Source organism: Bombus pascuorum, chromosome 13 (assembly GCF_905332965.1).
Source record: "Bombus pascuorum chromosome 13, iyBomPasc1.1, whole genome shotgun sequence".
In the NCBI taxonomy this organism is placed as follows: domain Eukaryota; kingdom Metazoa; phylum Arthropoda; class Insecta; order Hymenoptera; family Apidae; genus Bombus; species Bombus pascuorum.
This window is the reverse complement of record NC_083500.1, coordinates 12836178-12855068: the sequence shown is the minus strand read 5'-3', so window position 1 is coordinate 12855068 and position 18891 is coordinate 12836178. Positions and strand designations below refer to the sequence as shown.

General features: G+C 30.7%; 5 protein-coding genes and 1 long non-coding RNA gene across 9 annotated transcripts; 1 reads left to right on the top strand and 5 right to left on the bottom strand.

Annotated features, from left to right (window-relative positions):
* LOC132913333 (ubiquitin-ribosomal protein eS31 fusion protein) lies at positions 1-3392 on the bottom strand. The gene is made up of 4 exons (XM_060971599.1): positions 3313-3392; positions 1323-1440; positions 742-959; positions 1-197 (listed from the first exon to the last, which is right to left on the bottom strand). Exons 2-4 carry the CDS (start codon positions 1423-1425, stop codon positions 48-50), a joined length of 471 nt encoding a protein of 156 aa, XP_060827582.1. The 5' UTR covers positions 1426-1440; positions 3313-3392; the 3' UTR covers positions 1-47.
* On the bottom strand, positions 1545-3363 carry LOC132913332 (ribosome biogenesis protein NSA2 homolog). The gene is made up of 3 exons (XM_060971598.1): positions 3313-3363; positions 2776-2967; positions 1545-2434 (listed from the first exon to the last, which is right to left on the bottom strand). Exon 3 carries the CDS (start codon positions 2395-2397, stop codon positions 1618-1620), a length of 780 nt encoding a protein of 259 aa, XP_060827581.1. The 5' UTR covers positions 2398-2434; positions 2776-2967; positions 3313-3363; the 3' UTR covers positions 1545-1617.
* Positions 3393-4275: 883 nt separating the features above from the next.
* Positions 4276-6021, bottom strand: LOC132913335 (protein C19orf12 homolog). Of its 3 annotated transcripts, none has more exons than XM_060971601.1 (3): positions 5357-6021; positions 4831-5000; positions 4276-4738 (listed from the first exon to the last, which is right to left on the bottom strand). In XM_060971601.1, the coding sequence occupies exons 2-3, from the start codon at positions 4988-4990 to the stop codon at positions 4482-4484; spliced, it is 417 nt and encodes a 138-aa protein (XP_060827584.1). In that variant the 5' UTR covers positions 4991-5000; positions 5357-6021; the 3' UTR covers positions 4276-4481. The 3 variants fall into 3 exon arrangements, with proteins under 3 accessions (XP_060827584.1, XP_060827587.1, XP_060827586.1); XM_060971604.1 differs by lacking the exon at positions 5357-6021 and adding an exon at positions 5245-5261; XM_060971603.1 differs by lacking the exon at positions 5357-6021 and adding an exon at positions 5178-5196.
* A 439-nt stretch (positions 6022-6460) lies between these two features.
* On the bottom strand, positions 6461-11475 carry LOC132913327 (gamma-tubulin complex component 3 homolog). Of its 2 annotated transcripts, XM_060971589.1 has the most exons (11): positions 11020-11475; positions 10406-10572; positions 10117-10249; positions 9597-10011; positions 9013-9515; positions 8335-8527; positions 8049-8253; positions 7622-7843; positions 7409-7540; positions 6955-7215; positions 6461-6731 (listed from the first exon to the last, which is right to left on the bottom strand). In XM_060971589.1, exons 1-11 carry the CDS (start codon positions 11090-11092, stop codon positions 6555-6557), a joined length of 2481 nt encoding a protein of 826 aa, XP_060827572.1. In that variant the 5' UTR covers positions 11093-11475; the 3' UTR covers positions 6461-6554. The 2 variants fall into 2 exon arrangements, with proteins under 2 accessions (XP_060827572.1, XP_060827573.1); XM_060971590.1 differs by lacking the exon at positions 11020-11475 and having other exon boundaries at positions 10117-10281; positions 10406-10542.
* A 1434-nt stretch (positions 11476-12909) lies between these two features.
* LOC132913326 (integrator complex subunit 2) lies at positions 12910-18853 on the bottom strand. Its single transcript, XM_060971588.1, has 5 exons — positions 18021-18853; positions 15834-17920; positions 15535-15739; positions 15141-15447; positions 12910-13491 (listed from the first exon to the last, which is right to left on the bottom strand). The coding sequence occupies exons 1-5, from the start codon at positions 18302-18304 to the stop codon at positions 13039-13041; spliced, it is 3336 nt and encodes a 1111-aa protein (XP_060827571.1). The 5' UTR covers positions 18305-18853; the 3' UTR covers positions 12910-13038.
* Positions 13364-15689, top strand: LOC132913338 (uncharacterized). The gene is made up of 3 exons (XR_009659364.1): positions 13364-13503; positions 13612-13793; positions 14008-15689. It is a non-coding gene; the product is annotated as an uncharacterized LOC132913338 (long non-coding RNA).
* Positions 18854-18891: the final 38 nt, after the last annotated feature.

The window sequence follows — 18891 nt, the reverse complement described above, 5'->3', positions numbered from 1 at the left end:
TTACTTTACGAAATTTCTTTAATTAAGTGAAGTCATATATTTTGAATTTACTTATCTTCCGGCTTGTTAAATACAAGAGTATAACCGCATTTTCCACAATAATGACGGTCTTCCATTGCAGCCATAAAAACACCTGCTCCACATTGTTCCATGGGACATTCTCTTCTTAGACGATGAATTTTTCCATTTTCATCCACCTATTTAATAAAATATTTAATGAATTTGAGCAATAAAATTTTGCAACTGACAGTAAATAATAAACATAATCGCTTCGTTTAAAACTTGTTTAAATTTTATTTAAAGAACTGTATTTTGCAATCATTGTATTATTTTGAAATCTACAAAACCCGATTCAAAATACATATAAAGTTATAACGCGCGCAAGTTTTTTACGAGCAATCATACATTCAACAAGAGCAAATGCAACAAGTCATCCAATCATTTATGATGCAATTAAATTGCAATATATACAGGGTGTTCACGTAATTAGTTCTCGGCTATCAAGATGAATTCAATGTGACCTCCTATACAATAGGGTTTAGTGCCTTAAAAGTGCAGAGACAAAGGGAACATTTTAGAAGGTTTGTAATTCTAGAGAATTGTTATATTCAGTTAGCAGGTCGTTGGATTAACTTTAACTTAATGATTTTTACTATATATATATATATATATATAATACCAAGTTGGTTATACATTATTTAGCTATGCATTAAATTAAGGCTAAAAGAGTTATTAAAATACCTTATAAAATTTGAGTACAGCAAGCTTGACCTTCTTCTTCTTATGCTTGATTTTCTTTGGGGTTGAATAATTCTTCTTCTTGCGTTTTTTAGCTCCACCTCTTAAACGTAGCACTAAGTGTAATGTAGATTCCTTCTGAATGTTATAATCTGATAATGTTCTACCATCCTCTAATTGTTTTCCAGCAAAGATTAATCTTTGTTGATCTGGAGGAATTCCTAAAATTTAAACGTAGATTTCTTTAAAAAATTATTTAAGAAATATTTAATGCTTTGAGGGCTGTACGCTCTGAGAAGTATATAGCATGAATTACCATGTATATTTGGAGTGATTGAAAAGATTCAAAACGACCAATATTATATTTAATATATTAATATATTGATATAGTATTATTCAAGCATTTAATGTAAAAACACATTTATAACATTTTATTTATAGCATCCATTGCTTTTTTTTTTTTTTTACTGTTTTATTTAACAGCAGTTAACATTTTCATAGCATACCGCATGAAATATGTAAGACGCGAATTCGCGTCTCCAGTCCTCAAAGTGTTAAAATATGTGTTTAATATAGATTGTTACCTTCTTTATCCTGAATTTTTGCTTTAACATTTTCGATAGTATCCGATGCCTCGACCTCAAGAGTGATGGTCTTGCCTGTTAGAGTCTTCACAAATATCTGCATGGTGAACGTTTATAACTGCAAAACATACGAAAAATTTACGTGTTTTTTATAGTTTCAAGTTCTGCCTTCAAGATTAAAGGTTATTCGAAAAGATATTTAAAAAACATAATAACAAACAATTTACATTTAAACAATTTTTATTACAAACATATTATCAGCATACATAATGTGCAATAATTCAACAAAAGGAATTTATACAAGTAATACAGCATTGATGCAGCCATCGTTTTCAGGATTATTTGTAACTTGAGCATATTTTCCCCATACTACTTTTCCAGATTGAGTTACAAGACCTAATTCTGAAATATTCACTTCAATAATTGTTCCTTTAGTAATAACACCTAAGCTTGTATACATTGGTGAACTTGGATTCTTTTTAACTCCAATAATAGGTAAACAAAATGTGGCTTTTAATTCAGGATGAGTTACATGTGCCTTTTTGAAACGGAGTGCCATTGGTCTAATAAATCTTTCAAATTTTGGTGGTTTTCTAGTAAAGTTCTCACCAACAAATGTCACTTTTGTTACCATTCTTTTCCAAGATTTGCGTTTAGACTTTCCACTTCTCATTACTTTGAAGACTTCAGATTCTGACTGTGTTTTAACTTTAGGTATTGGTACATCCCATTTCCCAACTTTTTCTTTACGTTTCTGTTTTATCATATTTGACAATACTTTCGCATCTTTTTTAATATCACGATCCAGTAAATATACAGGTAGTGCACCTTCTGGTACATTGGAAGATTTTTCTTTCACTTTCTTTACCATATGAGACTTAATCTTCTTTTTCATTTGGATCTTTTCATTTCTCCGTTCTTTATTAAAAATCTTTGCTTTTATACCACGTAAAGTACGAGCACGTTCCGCACGTTTATGAGGCTCACGGGCCTCCCTTTTTCTTTTCCTTTCCTCATAATCTAAACGTCGTCCATATAGTTTACGATGCCTCTCGATGTACTCGTTCTGTGGCATGTTGGATCTTCCTCTTTCCTTTATAAATTTCTCTTATCTACAAAATAATTTTTTCTGTAAGTTTTTAGTTTTTAGGAAAGCTAAGGCTGTACAAGCCAAAAAGGTTTAAAATCCGAAAAAATATCATACATACTGTCCCAAAAACTTACCTTACAAGACGTCACATAATTTATATTTTGACAATAATCTACTTTTAAAATAGTTTTTTATAATGATTAGAAGAAAAAAATGTATTACTAATCATTAATTAATGTAATTAATGTTTTCCCAATAATATGATAACCTTCTTTGTTCAATTACACATTTAATAACTCATTTTCTCTCTCTGTTTATCGCTAATTGCGTGTGATATATTGGAAATATTTATTATATACCTACCTCCTATATTTTTTGTTTTCCAATAATTTGTATACACCGTGTCCTAAAATAGTTATTCAATAACACTATATTTTCATTATCCTCGATATCCAATAGTTTGGTATAAAGAAACGTAAATATCAAAAAGATAATAAGCAAACAGAGATAGGACTATAGCATCCGCACTTCACGTTTTTGTTCGATATAATGTCACTAGACATTTGAAACGTTCATGGTACTTTAAAAGGTCCTTAATTCTTAAATAATTAATTCTACAGAATTGTATACGATGTTAAATTAAATTATATATGATGTTTGTAACAACTACAAAATTGTGTTCACGCGATTTCCTTGGAGAACACACAACCACGTTTATTATAACGTGCCATGTGTGCAACTTCTTTCATGTTATAAATATTGAAATATTACTATTAAGAGTATTATAACAACTTTAAACATTTTAAGAGATTTTAACAGAACATTATATATAATCAGTTAAACAGATGCTGGAATAATTGCAATTTATTAATAATTTTAAACATTTCTAATTTAACGTACCTTCGTCTACTCCATACACATATAGAAAGAAATTGAAAGACGGGACAATCTAATGCTGAAAGAGAAACAACGTCATCTGGTGTTATGTTACTTAAGTATCTCACATAAAAAATAATTAATATACTAATATTTATTAATTAATACAGTATTTATATTATTATAATATTTATAGTAATTCAATTCCACAATTATAATGATGTATATTGCAAAGAAAGAAGAAAAAAGAACAGTTTATACGCAAATGGATACTTGGAACCCAATTCAATAGTAACTTTTTGTCACGAAACCTAACTATAATTTGACATCAACATGTAACACCAACAATTTTTTACGTATTAATACACTTAAGATGTAAAAAAAAACATAAAAGTTTATAAATGATAAATAAAAGTGATCTATTCCCAATAAATATTGTTATTGCAAAATCATAAAACACAGCACTATACATATACTTAATGGACATGCGCGAAACGCGAAAAACGAGCGCGAAATTTGAAACTAGATACCATTCGTATTTTTGAGTACGGAAAATTTTAGGATTTAAGAAAACACAGATAAATTTACACATTTTAAACTGCTTAAAGACGTACATATATTTTTCTTTTTACACTGTACTTTATTATTGTTGAGGTTGGCTGATAGAAGAACGAGTGGATGAATTTGTAATAGAAAAATATATTGAAATAAATAAAGGTATAAGTATAAATATAATGTATAAGTATAATGTATAAGTTTATGCTGATCCAGATCCTTGCTCTCTTAGTGTTACAATACAATAGAATCGATAGGGAGCACGTTCATATATTTATAGCAAAAGGACATTACCAAAAAAGTTAACCTTGTAGCTCTTGCTAAAGGCTACAAGGAACATAAATAGGAATCTATTTCTTAGTTCCTTTGTTCTTAGACCTTGTAACCCGAAACATAATTTATATTCAAGGGCACAATAATATGGACCTCTCCTTATTTAGAATATTTTTGTTTCACTAAATTCTGTTTTCTGTGTAATAGCGGTCTCCAGGTCGCGGATATACATAAATAAAGATCTAAAGTTTTTCTTGAAGTAATTACTTCAACAATTACAAATATTCATTCTTGTCAAAAATAATTATATATTTTATATTGGTCAATAAACTCTATACAGGGCGATCTCTCTTTCTAATCTACAATCAGCTTGCTATTGAATAATGCATGTCATCGGTTAAAAATTTTACTATTATAGGTATTATCCCTAATGCCAATTCTTCCTTATTAAAACATAAGAGATCTCTAAGAGTCCAAATACATCTTGAATTAAGGAACTTAACTATTAATAGTGCTAGTTTTTCTCTTTGTACCGAAGTAGTTTCGTACAAGATGATATATGGAACAGATTTAAATTCATTAGATCCAACAGCTGCTGATATAATACTACTAACTATGCCACCTAAAAATAGAAATTTATTTTCATAGTGAATAATTTTTATGTACAACCCAAACAATAAATAATTAAAAAATAGATTATAATTAAATAACTACCCACTGCAAGTCCAACAGGTCCAGCAATTATACCACCAAGAAACGTCGATCCACCGACTATTATTGCATATTTTCCACAGGATTTTGCGGTAACCTTCATATCTTGTACAGCTGGGTACTGTAAAACTTCTTTTAATAATTCATCTGTTGGAAAATCCATTGTAGTTAAACTGTACAGAAATAAAAAATTAAATAAGTTTTAACGACTGTTTAAAGCACTTTATGATCAAACTCTGTGTTGAAACGTTCAATCCTGCAACTCATGTATATTTTGCAACTAAAAAAAGCGGTGAATCCCATTTATAATTGTAGAGGTATAAGGGTAAAATGTGTTAGTCATATATTACCGTGTAAGTGGATGGGTGCATGAAAATAAGAAGATCAGAAAGAAAGAATATGTGAGTCATATGTTACTATAGAGTATGATGATGTCCTTATGGATCCTTATAAGTGGATACGATACGAGAATAGAGATAGAACGCTGCGTAGAGGCTCCTTCTGTCCTCGTCTGATCAAACATGCATACCGATGACGTTCGTTGATCGTCGAGTATTATAACTCGCGTATAATCTGTCCAACGAAACGACGCAGTAAATTTAAAGGGAATTTCATTGCTGCGGCTGCAACTATTGACCACTCAACTAATGATATTCAAGTTTCAATCATTGAACAGACTATACATATTTACTCTACGAATATGCGCATGCATTATTAGCGTTTATTCAGCGTTCTATTTCTATTCTTATATTACCCTTTCATCTCGCACACGCATACTCGCTCTATCTTCGTATCTCTATTCTCATAATTGTCATTGTAATGAATAATACTGTCCAGCTGGACAAATTGTAAAGTACAAATTAAATAATAACAAAAACAAAAAAAAAAAAAATATGAATAATACCTATCTAGTGATATAATATTTGCTGTTTCCCAATTCTTGGCTCTGCTTTTCCTAACTCAAAACTTAATAAATGAAAAACTTCATAATTTTAGCAACTTTTGGCAAGATTCAGTTTTACAATGTGTGATTTTATGAGGAATTAATTAGCAAATGTTGTGAGATTGAGATACATCTGTATATTTTTTATGTACATAAAAATACATATGTATACATATTGATATCTTTCTGTATATTATTTATCTCGTCTAGTTACATACGTCCGACAACCAAACTAGCGCATGCATTGCCACAGACGCAATACTATAGGCAGAATTCACTATAGTGGTACCGTTTATATGATTTACTTTTTCCTAGTGATGTTTATACTTTACTGTTGGTAATTGCATAGATTAATCCTATCCTTAATCCTGAAATATCAAATCTTTATTTGGGAAATCCCTTAATTATATGCAACTGTTTGTAAAACGCTAAAACATTAAACATTTTGTGATTGTGTAAAATCTTATGTTCAAGATAAAAAGAAAATTAGAAAAATCATGATTGTCTTTCCTGAATTATCAGAATGATTAAGACACATTTGTCGATAGTAACTATTTCATTTTGATAATCTTCTGCTACTTAGATAACTTTATAAAATATTCGAATAGAGAAGAAAATAAAGTATTTTATAGCTGATTCTTGTATATTTAAAAGATTAAAGATACATAGACAAAATAATATATGGGAAGATTAACATAAATAAATTTTTATTTAGACAATTTTTATTAAAAAAATAACATATTTAAATTATGTTTATAATTAGCGATGATAAATTTTTTACTTATTATTTACAATTAAGATAGCTTTGGTCACTTTGTCTACGGTGCAAATATGTTAATGGCACAACAAGACGACTATCTTTACTTTTATAATATTCATTAAAGTCTAAACGTACACTTAACAACTGTAAAGACACATCTTCGGCTGATGCAAGCATTATAAGGAACTTTTTCACTCTATCCTGTTAAAAGAAAATTTTTTAATAAAATTATGTTTAAGTAAAAGAAATTGAACGTTTCTTGTTATAATAAGTAAGAAAGAAGTGAAAGTGTACGTAATTTCATGATTTTATATGCTATTATATAAGCTTATATCTAGCTTAAGAACCACTATACTTGGACCTAATTTGACGATAAAGAAATAAAAAGAAATATTTGTAATTAATAATATAAATGATATATTACCTGATATGTTCTCGAAAGCAATCTAAGCTGAATTGAAAGTGTGTTTAAATATTTCGAAAATGCGGCTTGACGTTTGGTAATTTCTGCATCATTAGTTTCTGACAAATCTAACCGATTTGACATTGCTAGAGTTACATTTAACGTATTGTTATCTTTTAATCGTTCCTCGTACTCGTGTGTTGCACGTGTAAGAAACGTTTCTTCAAGATTTTGCAAGTCTAAAATTGGGCCATATACGGAACGTAAGTGATCCATAAGTTCCTGTCGAAAGTAGCATTTACATATTATACATATATTTGTTTGTTTTATATCAGAAATGTCAATTGTAAATTTATTACAATTAATCCGAGCAAATATTTCTATATAAGGTACGTCAATAACAGGGAAAATTATGTGGCATAGAAGAGAATTACAATAAGACAATAATTTCTTAAAAAGTTATATGCGTGCTCACCTGTGATCTTTCATCTAACAGTGTACCACGTCTTACAGCATCTATGAAATGAGTATGCGCTGTGATAATATCATCCAATGATGCTGCTTGTGCTAATTGTTTTGCAAATGCATCCCAAGAACACTCGATTACCTTAAAATTTGTTAATACTCTTAACATTTTAAATTAATTAAAGCAGTTAATTAAAACCAAAATTAAAATATTCTATCTTACCTCAAATAAGAAAAAATATTGCATTTGATGAACCAAATGAACCATACTACTTGTAATTAAATGAATGTGAGTTTGAATTGGCAATACTTCAGGCATTTTACGGAACATCTTTGCTGAAGTTATTTGACGTTTCCAAATCGCAGATAATATAGATTCCATTCTTTTTGCCCTCCATAAAGCAAAAAATACAGTTTGATATATTTGCCTACAAGGTTCTAAAATCTAAACAGATAAAATACTCTTATTCGTTTTGTTGTTATAAAAAAATGATATTTCAACACCGAGATTTTTAAGAATAACCAAAGAATATTTTTATAAGTTCTCAAGCAAATTTAAAATACTCTCTATTTATACATAATTTATTGTTAGTACTGATTACTAAATGTAACGTCTGTTCTTAAAAGATACAAATTATTTTCATACTTACCGTTCCAATAGGACCTCCTACATTATAATCCAAAATAAAAACATCCCATCCCCTTTCATTTTCCGAAGGTGCTAATAATCTTACATCAAGTCGCCTATGTATATCTAAATCATCTATCTTTGTAACAGTCGCTCTTATTCCAGTTTCCAAAATAGAAGAGATGTTGTGTGGATATACAGAACTGGCTGGTTTATCTAATTCTGGTCTACAATATAAAATACATTAATAAAAAATAATTCAAAGATCAGAAATAATAGGAAGAATAATAAAAGATAATATTATTTACTCTAATAAATGCATAAGATATTGAATGAAGTTTCCTTGTCCTAATAACAGATAACCTTTGATTGCATGTAAATGTTCCATGAGGTGATACTGCTTTGTTAACACTTCAACTACTCTAGTTGAAGTTTCTTTATAAGCTGTGTCCATCATCGTTTGTAATCGACCATCGGGATCCATATCGAAAAGAACGTCAACTAAACAACATGTAAATTTTGCAGAAAAATGTACATACATTTCATAGAGAAAACTAGGAAACATGCAAGGAAATTTCAAAAAATTGTCTTTCATTTATAAGTTAAATGATTTTCAAATTATTAAAACTACAGGAGATTGTACTATTGTATATTATTAACAAGTAAATAAAATTTATTTTGTCATGTAATGCTGTTACGCTTCTTTTCTGCGCAAGATCTGCAATCCTAAATAATATCTACTTCAATCGAAATTATCGGAGTTGTTATAAACAAAATATATATCCTCATTAAGCAATTCTAATTTACGCTTCGCTTTGGCAATTTCATAAAACTGTATAATTGTATTATAATATTCGCTAAAATCATATATGTTTCATAGTTTTGTTGCAAAAGATACATACGGATATGTATATACAAAGGTATGAGTAAATGTATCGAAATTTATGTATTTATTTAGCAAGGTTTTAATTATTACATATAATTACCTTTATATTCCTCACTGAAATTTTTGAACATTTTTGTATGTTTTCCTTGCCATGGGGTAAAATCCTTACACACTTCACGCAAAAAGTTAATACTTTTCCCTGTTCCTAAAATTTTTCTAGCTTGCATTTTTGTAATAAAAGATGGTAACATATTATTGCGAACTTGATATTTCTCATGCCACATTCTCTCTCCAGTAATATCAGCACAAGCTTCAATGAAAAATTCTCTATACGGATCATCTAATTCACCGTCTGCAATCCATCTTATCAACATATTGTACAGAGGATCACAAACACTCTGTAAAATCCTTTTAACTAATTTTTTCACACTGGCATCACCATGGTTACTAAATTCATATACTGCAGAAGCTAATGCACCGCCTTTTTGTCCTTGACAAGCTCTTACTATACCTGCTAGCCATTTTAAAGTTTCTAAAGGATCATATGCCCAAAGATGCAAATGGGACAGTGTAACTCTGTATATTCCTGATTCAGATTGAACTCTATTACACATTTAAACGCATTATTATTTATAATAAACTGATAGAATATTATATGTCATCATATTATGTTTTTATCAATACCTGCTCACTTCTTCTTGAATAAGGGCTATAAACCTGTAATATTCCGATAACTCAGAATGTAACGATGCAATAAAACTATCAGCCACTTGGCCACTCGAAGCAACCGACATTCTTTCTAAACCTTTTTGAATTATGTTATGTAGATATCCAAGTTCACTTAATCTCAATGTAGCTTGTTTCCGTGGCCTATCGATGCTAATCATTGGATCTATTTGGAAACCATAATTGGAGTCTAACTTTAATATCTTTCCTTCAATACCTAGGAAAGAATATATAAGATCCTGAACCAATATATCTTCTGAAATATACTCTTCTCCATATATTTTATTAGAACTGGTTAAAAAATCTCTTGTATTTTTGTCTGTGTTATTTATAGATACAATTTGTGGTGGTGCAGAAATTTCAGATGATTGTCCTAAATAACAAAGTATATTAAATATTAAATATTCTAAATTGCATTAAAATTTTAAGCTAGTTAGAAAATAAAAGTAGATCTAGGTTGCAAAAATATATTGCTTACCACTAGTTGATGCAGAAGATGAGCATAAACCTAATTTCAAATCAGGAGCTGAGAAAACTCTATCCCTTAACTGCTCTGCTGATTGGCACATGTTTAACAAAAATATCAGGATTTGTGCTCTGTTCTTCAATGACTAAACATATATAAATATATATAAATGGTGACCTGTCATTTTTAACAATATAAACAATTTTCTTAAAACTGTCATGATACAATTATCAAATATTTTATAACTGTATAAAGAAGTAGATAAATGATTAAATTTTAAAAAATTATATTTATATCATACCCCAGATCTTAATTCATTATATAATTTATCAAACTGTGCTGCATCACATACTGATAACTTTTCCCTTATTTGACTTCCTACAGTAATTTCATCTTCTTGTAATGTTTCTACTCCTTGGGTTGATGACAATAATCCAAGGCAGAAGCGCATCCACTTCCTAATTATTTCTAAAATCATTGATTCAAAACGTATGTTTCTTCGAAAGATTCTTACAGTTTCATTAATGAAATATTTGCACTTAATACATAAAGTTTATTATTATTTGATTACAGGATTTGCCATTTCATTCTTAATAAACAAATAAAATTTTAATTTTCAGTCGTTTGTTTACATTTATACAGCAACTTTTAATTTTGTTGTATAATTATAGGATCTATTCTTGTTTGTAATAATAGCGCGAAAATACCTATATTTTTGTCTTACTTTAGTTTGAGTTAGTGGGAAAACAAAATGAAAGTAAAAAATAGAGTAGAAACACCTTGTACACATAGAAAAAGGGCCAAATAAACTGAAAAGGTGTACAAGTAAAAGTAAGAAATATTTGGTTTATAATTGATGTTATTTAGTAAAATATTTTCCGATTGTAGGAGAAAGCTAGAAATTATGTTTCATACCTGGTTTTTGTTCCCCAAAAAGTGAAATAATCATCTTTTGAACGAGATTACCAACAGTTTCAGCCTCCATCATGCTTGTATATCGTATTTATTCCAATAACATTTAATACTGTTTCATTCAGGCAAACTTTGTACATAAACTTAAATTTATGACATTCGAATCGTCACTAAATAATAAAAACTTCTTAGTATTGCTTCATGTAGCCAACAAACGTAAGTACGAGGACTAGTTTTATCATGGAACTACAATTATATAGAGTGAATACGAATTACCTTTCCTAACGTATTTCAAAATAACAATTTATATAAAATACAATAAAATAAAAATTGTACTGAAAGAAGATACGTATTACAATAATTTTTTAAGTTTAACCTATCTTCTTTACGCGACATACCGTAAAATCTAGTTAAAATTAAAATTAGAGTGTAAATTATTTATTAGATTTATTTTAACAAAAACAATTTAATATTGATCGTACGTATTCTTATAGAAAATAATAATGTGCTATAGTAGAAATAGTAGTAGAATAATTAAATCCCTATTTCATGTAACCTAAATATGAACAATAATTTAATAAACATATGAATGGACATATCAAATTAATAATATATTACTACCAATTTAATCAAAAATAATACGAATTAATTCATTAACGACATTAATTAGAGTTAATAATAAAAATTACAAATCATTTTCGCGTTTATAAAAGTTTTTAATAATCTTGAATCGTAACCAAATTATTAAAATCTTTAAAGATGGGGTTTAGAGATGGATACTAATGGTGAAAGCAGATAAGTATCAACATGGACATAGGAATAATGCTTCACGGATGCCTCACGATGGTCAGATAAAGTGATACCTAACCGAAATCTATATCAACTATAAACAAAAGATAAAAGTTAGACTTGTGTTACATGTTATTTCATTCGGCCGCCAGCAAACATTACTAACATATATCCTGATACGGCCTGATAAAACTGTGCTACGGATGCGCGTTTATACGCATATAATTCACTGTAATGGTACCAACACTGTAGTTTACGAGTATCTCGAAAACTAAGCAATATCATACCGTCTACTATATGTATAAGGAAATATTGTTTAAAATGTTGATTTCTATAATATATTTCAAAATCATTCGAATCAAAGGTGCGAACGAAAGCTTTTCTGCAATGTCATCAAAAAAGCTAAAAAAACAAGGTGATTCCCCGAAACGAAGTTTAATCGATTAAAGTGTTTATTTTGTTTCTGTAATTAATTTTCCGTGAGCTTTCACCTCAGTTATTTACTTGCCAAATTTTCGGTTCAGGTCATTTCAAAATCATGGTATGTGCCATAATCAGATGCGTTTTGATCTCACCTTTTTAACCCCTTGGCCTATATGCTATTTGCCGATCGCGCGAGCCATAAAGTAAGCAAGAAGTTCGGTCGCGTGCCGTGCCATTCATCTGTTCAGCCGTGTGCTCGAACTGAACATTGCAAGATGTATACTTCTTACGACACGTATATTTAGGGGCTACAAAAGGAATTGTGAAATAATAAACAACGTTTCAGGACAAATAAGTGTTTTTAAGACGTGTTTTAGTAGTGTTTTTAGACTCGTGGTTTTCGCTTATGGCACAAATTCTTTACCACGAGTCTCGCTCGTGGTTATAGGCCAAGGGGTTAATGGTGTGAAAAAAAAAAAGAAGAAAAAAGAAAATAGAAAAACAGGGAAAGAAAATATGAGATGATCAGCTTAGAAAAACGTTACTATTAATAAAATCTCACAAGATATGAGCTTGTGGTGATTTCCACACTCAGAGCCTAATATACTCCGATACGATGCAATACTCATGAAACATTTTTCTGTTTTGTGACAAATAAGAAAATAATTAAGGGTGGCATAGTTAGATGGGACACCCTGTATATGACACCCTGTAGATACATACTTAGAACAGTTTGGATAATTAATATTCTACTGTAATACGATCAAACATTGGTTTCAGTATCGGTATAAAGAAATTAAGAATAATATTTCAATATACTTGTGATTGTAATATTGCTTTTTGTAATAACAAACAAAAGGTTTCATTAACTTCTTGACATAAAATATCTGCAGATTTATCTCCTAATGCTGCTTGTGCAGAATTAACTCTACCAAGTTGTAACAACAAACTTGTTGTATCCTCAGCTAGTGGTGGAAAAGCTAAACATATACGCGTTAATGCTGATAGCACTGGCATAAATAAAATTACTCGATCTTTAGCAGATAATACACCTAGAAGTGTTATCAAAGTGTTGATGGCTAAACGAGAAACACTTAAAGCTTTTGGTAAAGCATACTGAATTGCAAGATGTGAAGCTAAATCTACAGCAAATATTTGTTTTTCTGGTTCCGGCTGTGACAGTAATTCAGGAATCCAATCAAGACAAATATGCATAGATGGAATACCAGTAACTGTAATGGGTAACAGCTCTCTTGGATAACCCTATAATTAAAGGTAATACTAAATTACTACAAATTAAATATTTATATAGTTTATGATATATATTATACAGAGTATATAACTTTCACCGTATCGATTGTTTGATATTTCTATTATTTTTAGAAATATGGAAGAATATGTAGCGGACGAGGGAGAGATAACAGAACTGATTGAAAGTCTGGATTTATTTCAGAGGAAAGAACCTGACTCTAAATGCGAGAAAATCAAAGGTGACGAAATTCAAGGCAAAGGATAGAAAAATGAAGGAGGAGAAATGGAAATGGAAACAGGAAGAATTAGAGGAGGTGAGAGATATATTTGGGTTATGGGATCATAAGGAACGGTAGGCAGGAAGTTCGTGTTAGAGAAAGGATTAGGTGTTCGTGTTAGGAAAGGTGATAACGAGGCAAGTATGCGAAGAGGGGGGAGGGGAGGGAGATTTGCTGGAAAAGGGGACATTCGAAAAGAGCTAGTCAAAAAGAATATAATTGTACGATAATTTGGTTTGGATGATAACAGGATATGCAGCAAAGGTACAGAGGTGGAAGAAGAGAACAGAGGTAACGAGCTTACACGAGAGGTGTATGGCTAGAGTGGAATGAAAAGCGCCAGGATATTTAATAAGAAGAAAGTTAAAAGGAGACAAGATGAGATTGAGAGCAAGAATGTTTGGCATGGAGGTTTGAAGAAAGGCTGAAGAGAGAGCAGGGTAGAGATTTGACAAGAATATGTCTGGAGGAGGTCAGAAGTAGAGAAGAAGCGGGTAGTGGAAAGGATAGATATATGGGGGAAAGAAAGATTGCATGGAAGAAAATGAAAAGTGCTATGTGGGTGAATGAAGAAGGGGAGAATGGGGAGAGGGAAAGGCTAGAGAGAGTAGAGAGAGAAATGGAGAAGTTAGAAAGAGAAAAGAAATTTTAATTGGAATCCAGATACAAGAGATGGTATGTAAGGTATTAAAGGTAAGAAAGAAGTACCAAAATACTTGAAGAATGAAGGAAGGGAGCGGGGAGAGAGAGACAAAGAGTGAGAGGGGGGGGGTGGAAAGAATAGTGAAGTTCAGACTAGGCAGCGAGGTTAGAGATGGGAAATAGTGGTTAAGGAAAGAGAAAAAGGAACGCATGTTAAATGGAGCAAAGATGCAGACAAGGGAGCGTGTGTGGGAGTTACGTGGAGGGTATAAGACAGATTCAAGGGTTTGGCAGGATAATGTAGAGAGAATATTGGAAAAGGAGGATGAGGAGGAAGAGTAGATTTAGAATTTGAAAGAGAAGAGAATGGAGAGGATGGGGGGTGAGAAAAGAGAGATGGATAGATGTAGCTTAAAGTGGTTAGTCAAAAGAAAATAAATAATAAGTTAGCATAATTGATTAATAATATATTAATTGTAGGTAGGGCAAGATTAAGATTAATTTTAAGCTTAGGTTAAGTTAATGAATTTAGTACTAAGATAGAGATAAAGTAGGTAATATTATATGTGTAATGTATACATGGTCGTCGTCGTCGTCGTCGTCGTCGTCGTCGTCGTCGTCGTCGTCGTCGTGTGTGTGTGTGTGTGTGTGTGTTATGATAATGATATGTCAGTAATTAATATTCAATACTTAATATTTTAATAAGTAAAAATAAAAATAAGCAAATTTGGTTATACATACTTGAAAATGAACCAATTTAGCCAACGATGGGTCTGCTATGAAGACTTGATGCAAATATGAACAGATTATACTTTGTATTTCTCTCAATGACCACATCTGTCCGGGTGTTTCTCTATCTTCTGCTGTCTCCAAACATGCTTCTAATAATATTTGAACAGCCGCGCTTTCTTGTCCTGCCACTAATGCTGTTCTTAAATCTTCTCTTTCAGCTTCACTTGATAACTGACCAATCTTTTCTATCAATGGTTTGTCTTGTATATGTCTAGATAACTGAGATCGGGAAGCTGCTAATGCAGCTTGTAGAATTCTAAAAATATTTGTACCAATGAAGTACCAATCGATAATAAGTAATTGAACGTTAAATATTTAAAGACTTACTCAATCTCTTTTTTACCTTAAAATAACAGACAAAATTGGAGCACATCTAAAAACTCTTGTATCACATCTCAATACTTGTAAAGGATCTAACACAATATTTTCTTGTGTTAAAAAAACATTTTTTACAAGAGAATTTTCTATTAATAAAGCATTTATTGATAAAACCCATAAGCATCTTGGTAGTACTGTATTTAACCTAAGCCATACTTGTTTATATAATTCTAAAAAATTATGATAAATGAAAAAAATTATTTTTTCAAAATATTAATAAAAGTATTAATATTAATATTTTATTTAATTGAAATAAATTATTACCTTGAATGTACCTAGGAACTCTTGGACTTACAGTTGCTTTGAAATAATGAATTATAACTTCGGCATGCGGCCAAATGTCAGTTGGCTTCATCGACATTAATTGTCTTAAAAGTCTTCCTGTTCTTGAAGGACATGTTTGGATATGTGAAAATGTTTCAATTATCATGATATCAGTAATTTTTACATTCTCATAATTTGTTACTGTAGAATCAATGTTGATCATTTCATTATCAAGCCAATCATCTACTAATGAAAGATGGGGGAAATGTGTTGCTAGTAATCTGAGAAGAGGAGAAAATAATCCAGCATAATTCATCTGATCTCTTTGAACCAGCTGAAGTAGGTATTTTATTGGTAGCTCTGATAAAAATTCAGTTGAATATGATTTAACTTTTCTATCTTGTGATATAAAGGTATGCATATTAGATAATCTGACATCTTCATACAGTAATAAGTAATATAGCAATAGTAATTGTGATGTAAGAGAAGGCTTCGATATATCGATATCCATATTATCTGTTTCAGTCTTGGGGACGCTGTTGATATTCTTAAAATCAAAATTTGCCCCGAAAACGCTATTTTGAAATACTCTTCTAATTTCATCTTCAGTAATTGGTTTGTTTGTGTGTTCTGATGTTTTATTATTTGTCACCAAAATTGAATTGACATATACTTCGACTAAAGCAGGAAGAACCGGATGCAATGGTGGTACACTGTTACAAATTTGTTTGTAAATCCAATTTTTTATTGGCACTCGATGTTTAGCAAATGCTCTTGACTTCAACAATTGGTGAATACAGTGTACAGGCAAAAATCCTGGGATATTTGCATTTAAATTAGCTGTTACTGGTACTTTTACAGCGTGAGAAGTGACAACTTGTTCAGTGAATATCTCTTGCATAAAAATTTGCTTCATTCTAGTTAAATTATTTGGTCTAATTGGTATTTTCATCCCCAAAGTTGCACATACGAGTTCACAAATAGCTGATAGTTGATTGCTATGAAAATGTATTGCCATCAAAAGCAACATTTCTCCAAAACTTGCTGTCACACCACTAGCACTTTCAAAATAGGCTTCTTCACGTACAAGCCATTGCACCCATTCTATGCTTCGCTTTTCAAGATTATGATGGCCTATTAATGAAGAACACGCGATAAGCATACAGAGGCCTAAAGAGACAAATCTCACACCAGCCGGTGATGGAGGAGGATGAGATGTCAACAACTGCACTATCATTGCTACTTCATCATCTTGAAATTTAATACCTCCAATACCCCTTAATGCGCAATAAAGACGCAACAATGCACTAGCTTGAACAACCTGACTTTCTGGTAGTTGACCAGCATTTTGAGATGTTATTGCTTGCAATCGTTTTAGCAGTTCTTCTCTTAAACATTGTAACGCTGTATGAGATTCCCATTTACGTTTTTGACCATTTCTAATAAACATTGCAATCCATGTTCTTACTTGTTGATCACTGCCAAGCAATAATCCTGATACAAAGGCAACTATATCACTTTCTGCCAGTGTATTATTGATATTTTCATGTTCCAAGCTTAATGTAATTGCTAAGGCAGGCATTCTACATAGTTCCACACACTTGGCTCTTATTGCTAACGCTTGACTTGGATTCATTTGACATAACATTGTCAAAGCCATTGTTCTAATCCTACCTAATGCCGATTCTTCTTGCCTTTCTCCATTACTTATCAAATGTGCACAAACTTCGGAGAAACTATCAGGGATATTAGCAACTATCCAACAAATTATTTCTGGACCATATTTAACATGTAATAATGTTTCTGTAATATCCAATATTGATAAAACTGTTGGTAATTCTGATAGTGCTACACAAATCACATAACTAATCTCTTCCATATAAACTGCATTATCAAATAAATCAGATTGTTTAATTTGAAATTCCTGATTTTTCTGTTGCTCCTGTACTTGAGAAGCTATATATAACAGTTCACTTAGGACTAATCTAATTCTCCTAGTAGATTCACTGCGCTCAAATTCTAGAGCAAGACCGCTTTGCAGTGACTGAGCAAGTACACTATCCCTTTGCAAGCTTCCCATCTTTTGTCTATAAAAAGAAGTTTATCATTTTTATAAGTATACTTTACATATTTCATAATATTCTTGATATTAGATGATAAAACATACATGTCAACAATATAACTAACCTTAATTGTTGTTCTTTTCGAACATCCGTTTCCAATGCATGAAAGTCAATAGAAAGCAGCGCAATTATTGAATTCACTGATTCAATACCAGATAAAATTGACAGGACTTGCTTTCTTTGTTCTACACATTCTTTTGTTACATCTAACGGAGATATAAGACTCATTCGAACTAAACACGGTAGAATTGGCCGTATTTCTTTGTGAGGACACACAGCTAAAATTCCTATATCTACATTTTGTATTGCAGTAAAAATTCGTGGTAATACACGTGTATTCTCTTGCATGGCTAACTTATATTATTTGCAACTGCTTAAAGTTAATCAAACACGAACACTTAACACCATGAAATTTGTAAACTAGTGTAACTATACTTTTACTTATATCACAGTGTGTATGTTTATATTGAAATTGAATTTATATATTTTGAGGATAAAATACTTTAGGATTGATACCTCGACCTAATGAAAATTATTTTATTCGAGTCCAACTAGGTTAGGGAGCATGAGTCTGTCATCCATATTTCTATTCTAATTATACTGTCACATGTGGATGCACGGTCGTCCATCTTTAAATGTAAATATGTACATATACGGAATTAGATGAAAAAGTTACTTATAATTTGTTGGCTGGTCTATATAAATTTACTTATGTATAAAACGAGATTAAAATCACGCACCATATGAGAAAATATGACAAGGAAACAATAGAAATATTAAAATGGGTAAGATATTTTGTTACATAAATAGACATATTCTTGATAATTATATTGAAAATAGAATAATTTGTATAAATTTATTAGAACATTTGCTTTCTAAGAACATTTCTAATTTATGAAAGCTTTGTGAATTACAAAATTTGCGTAAACCAACAA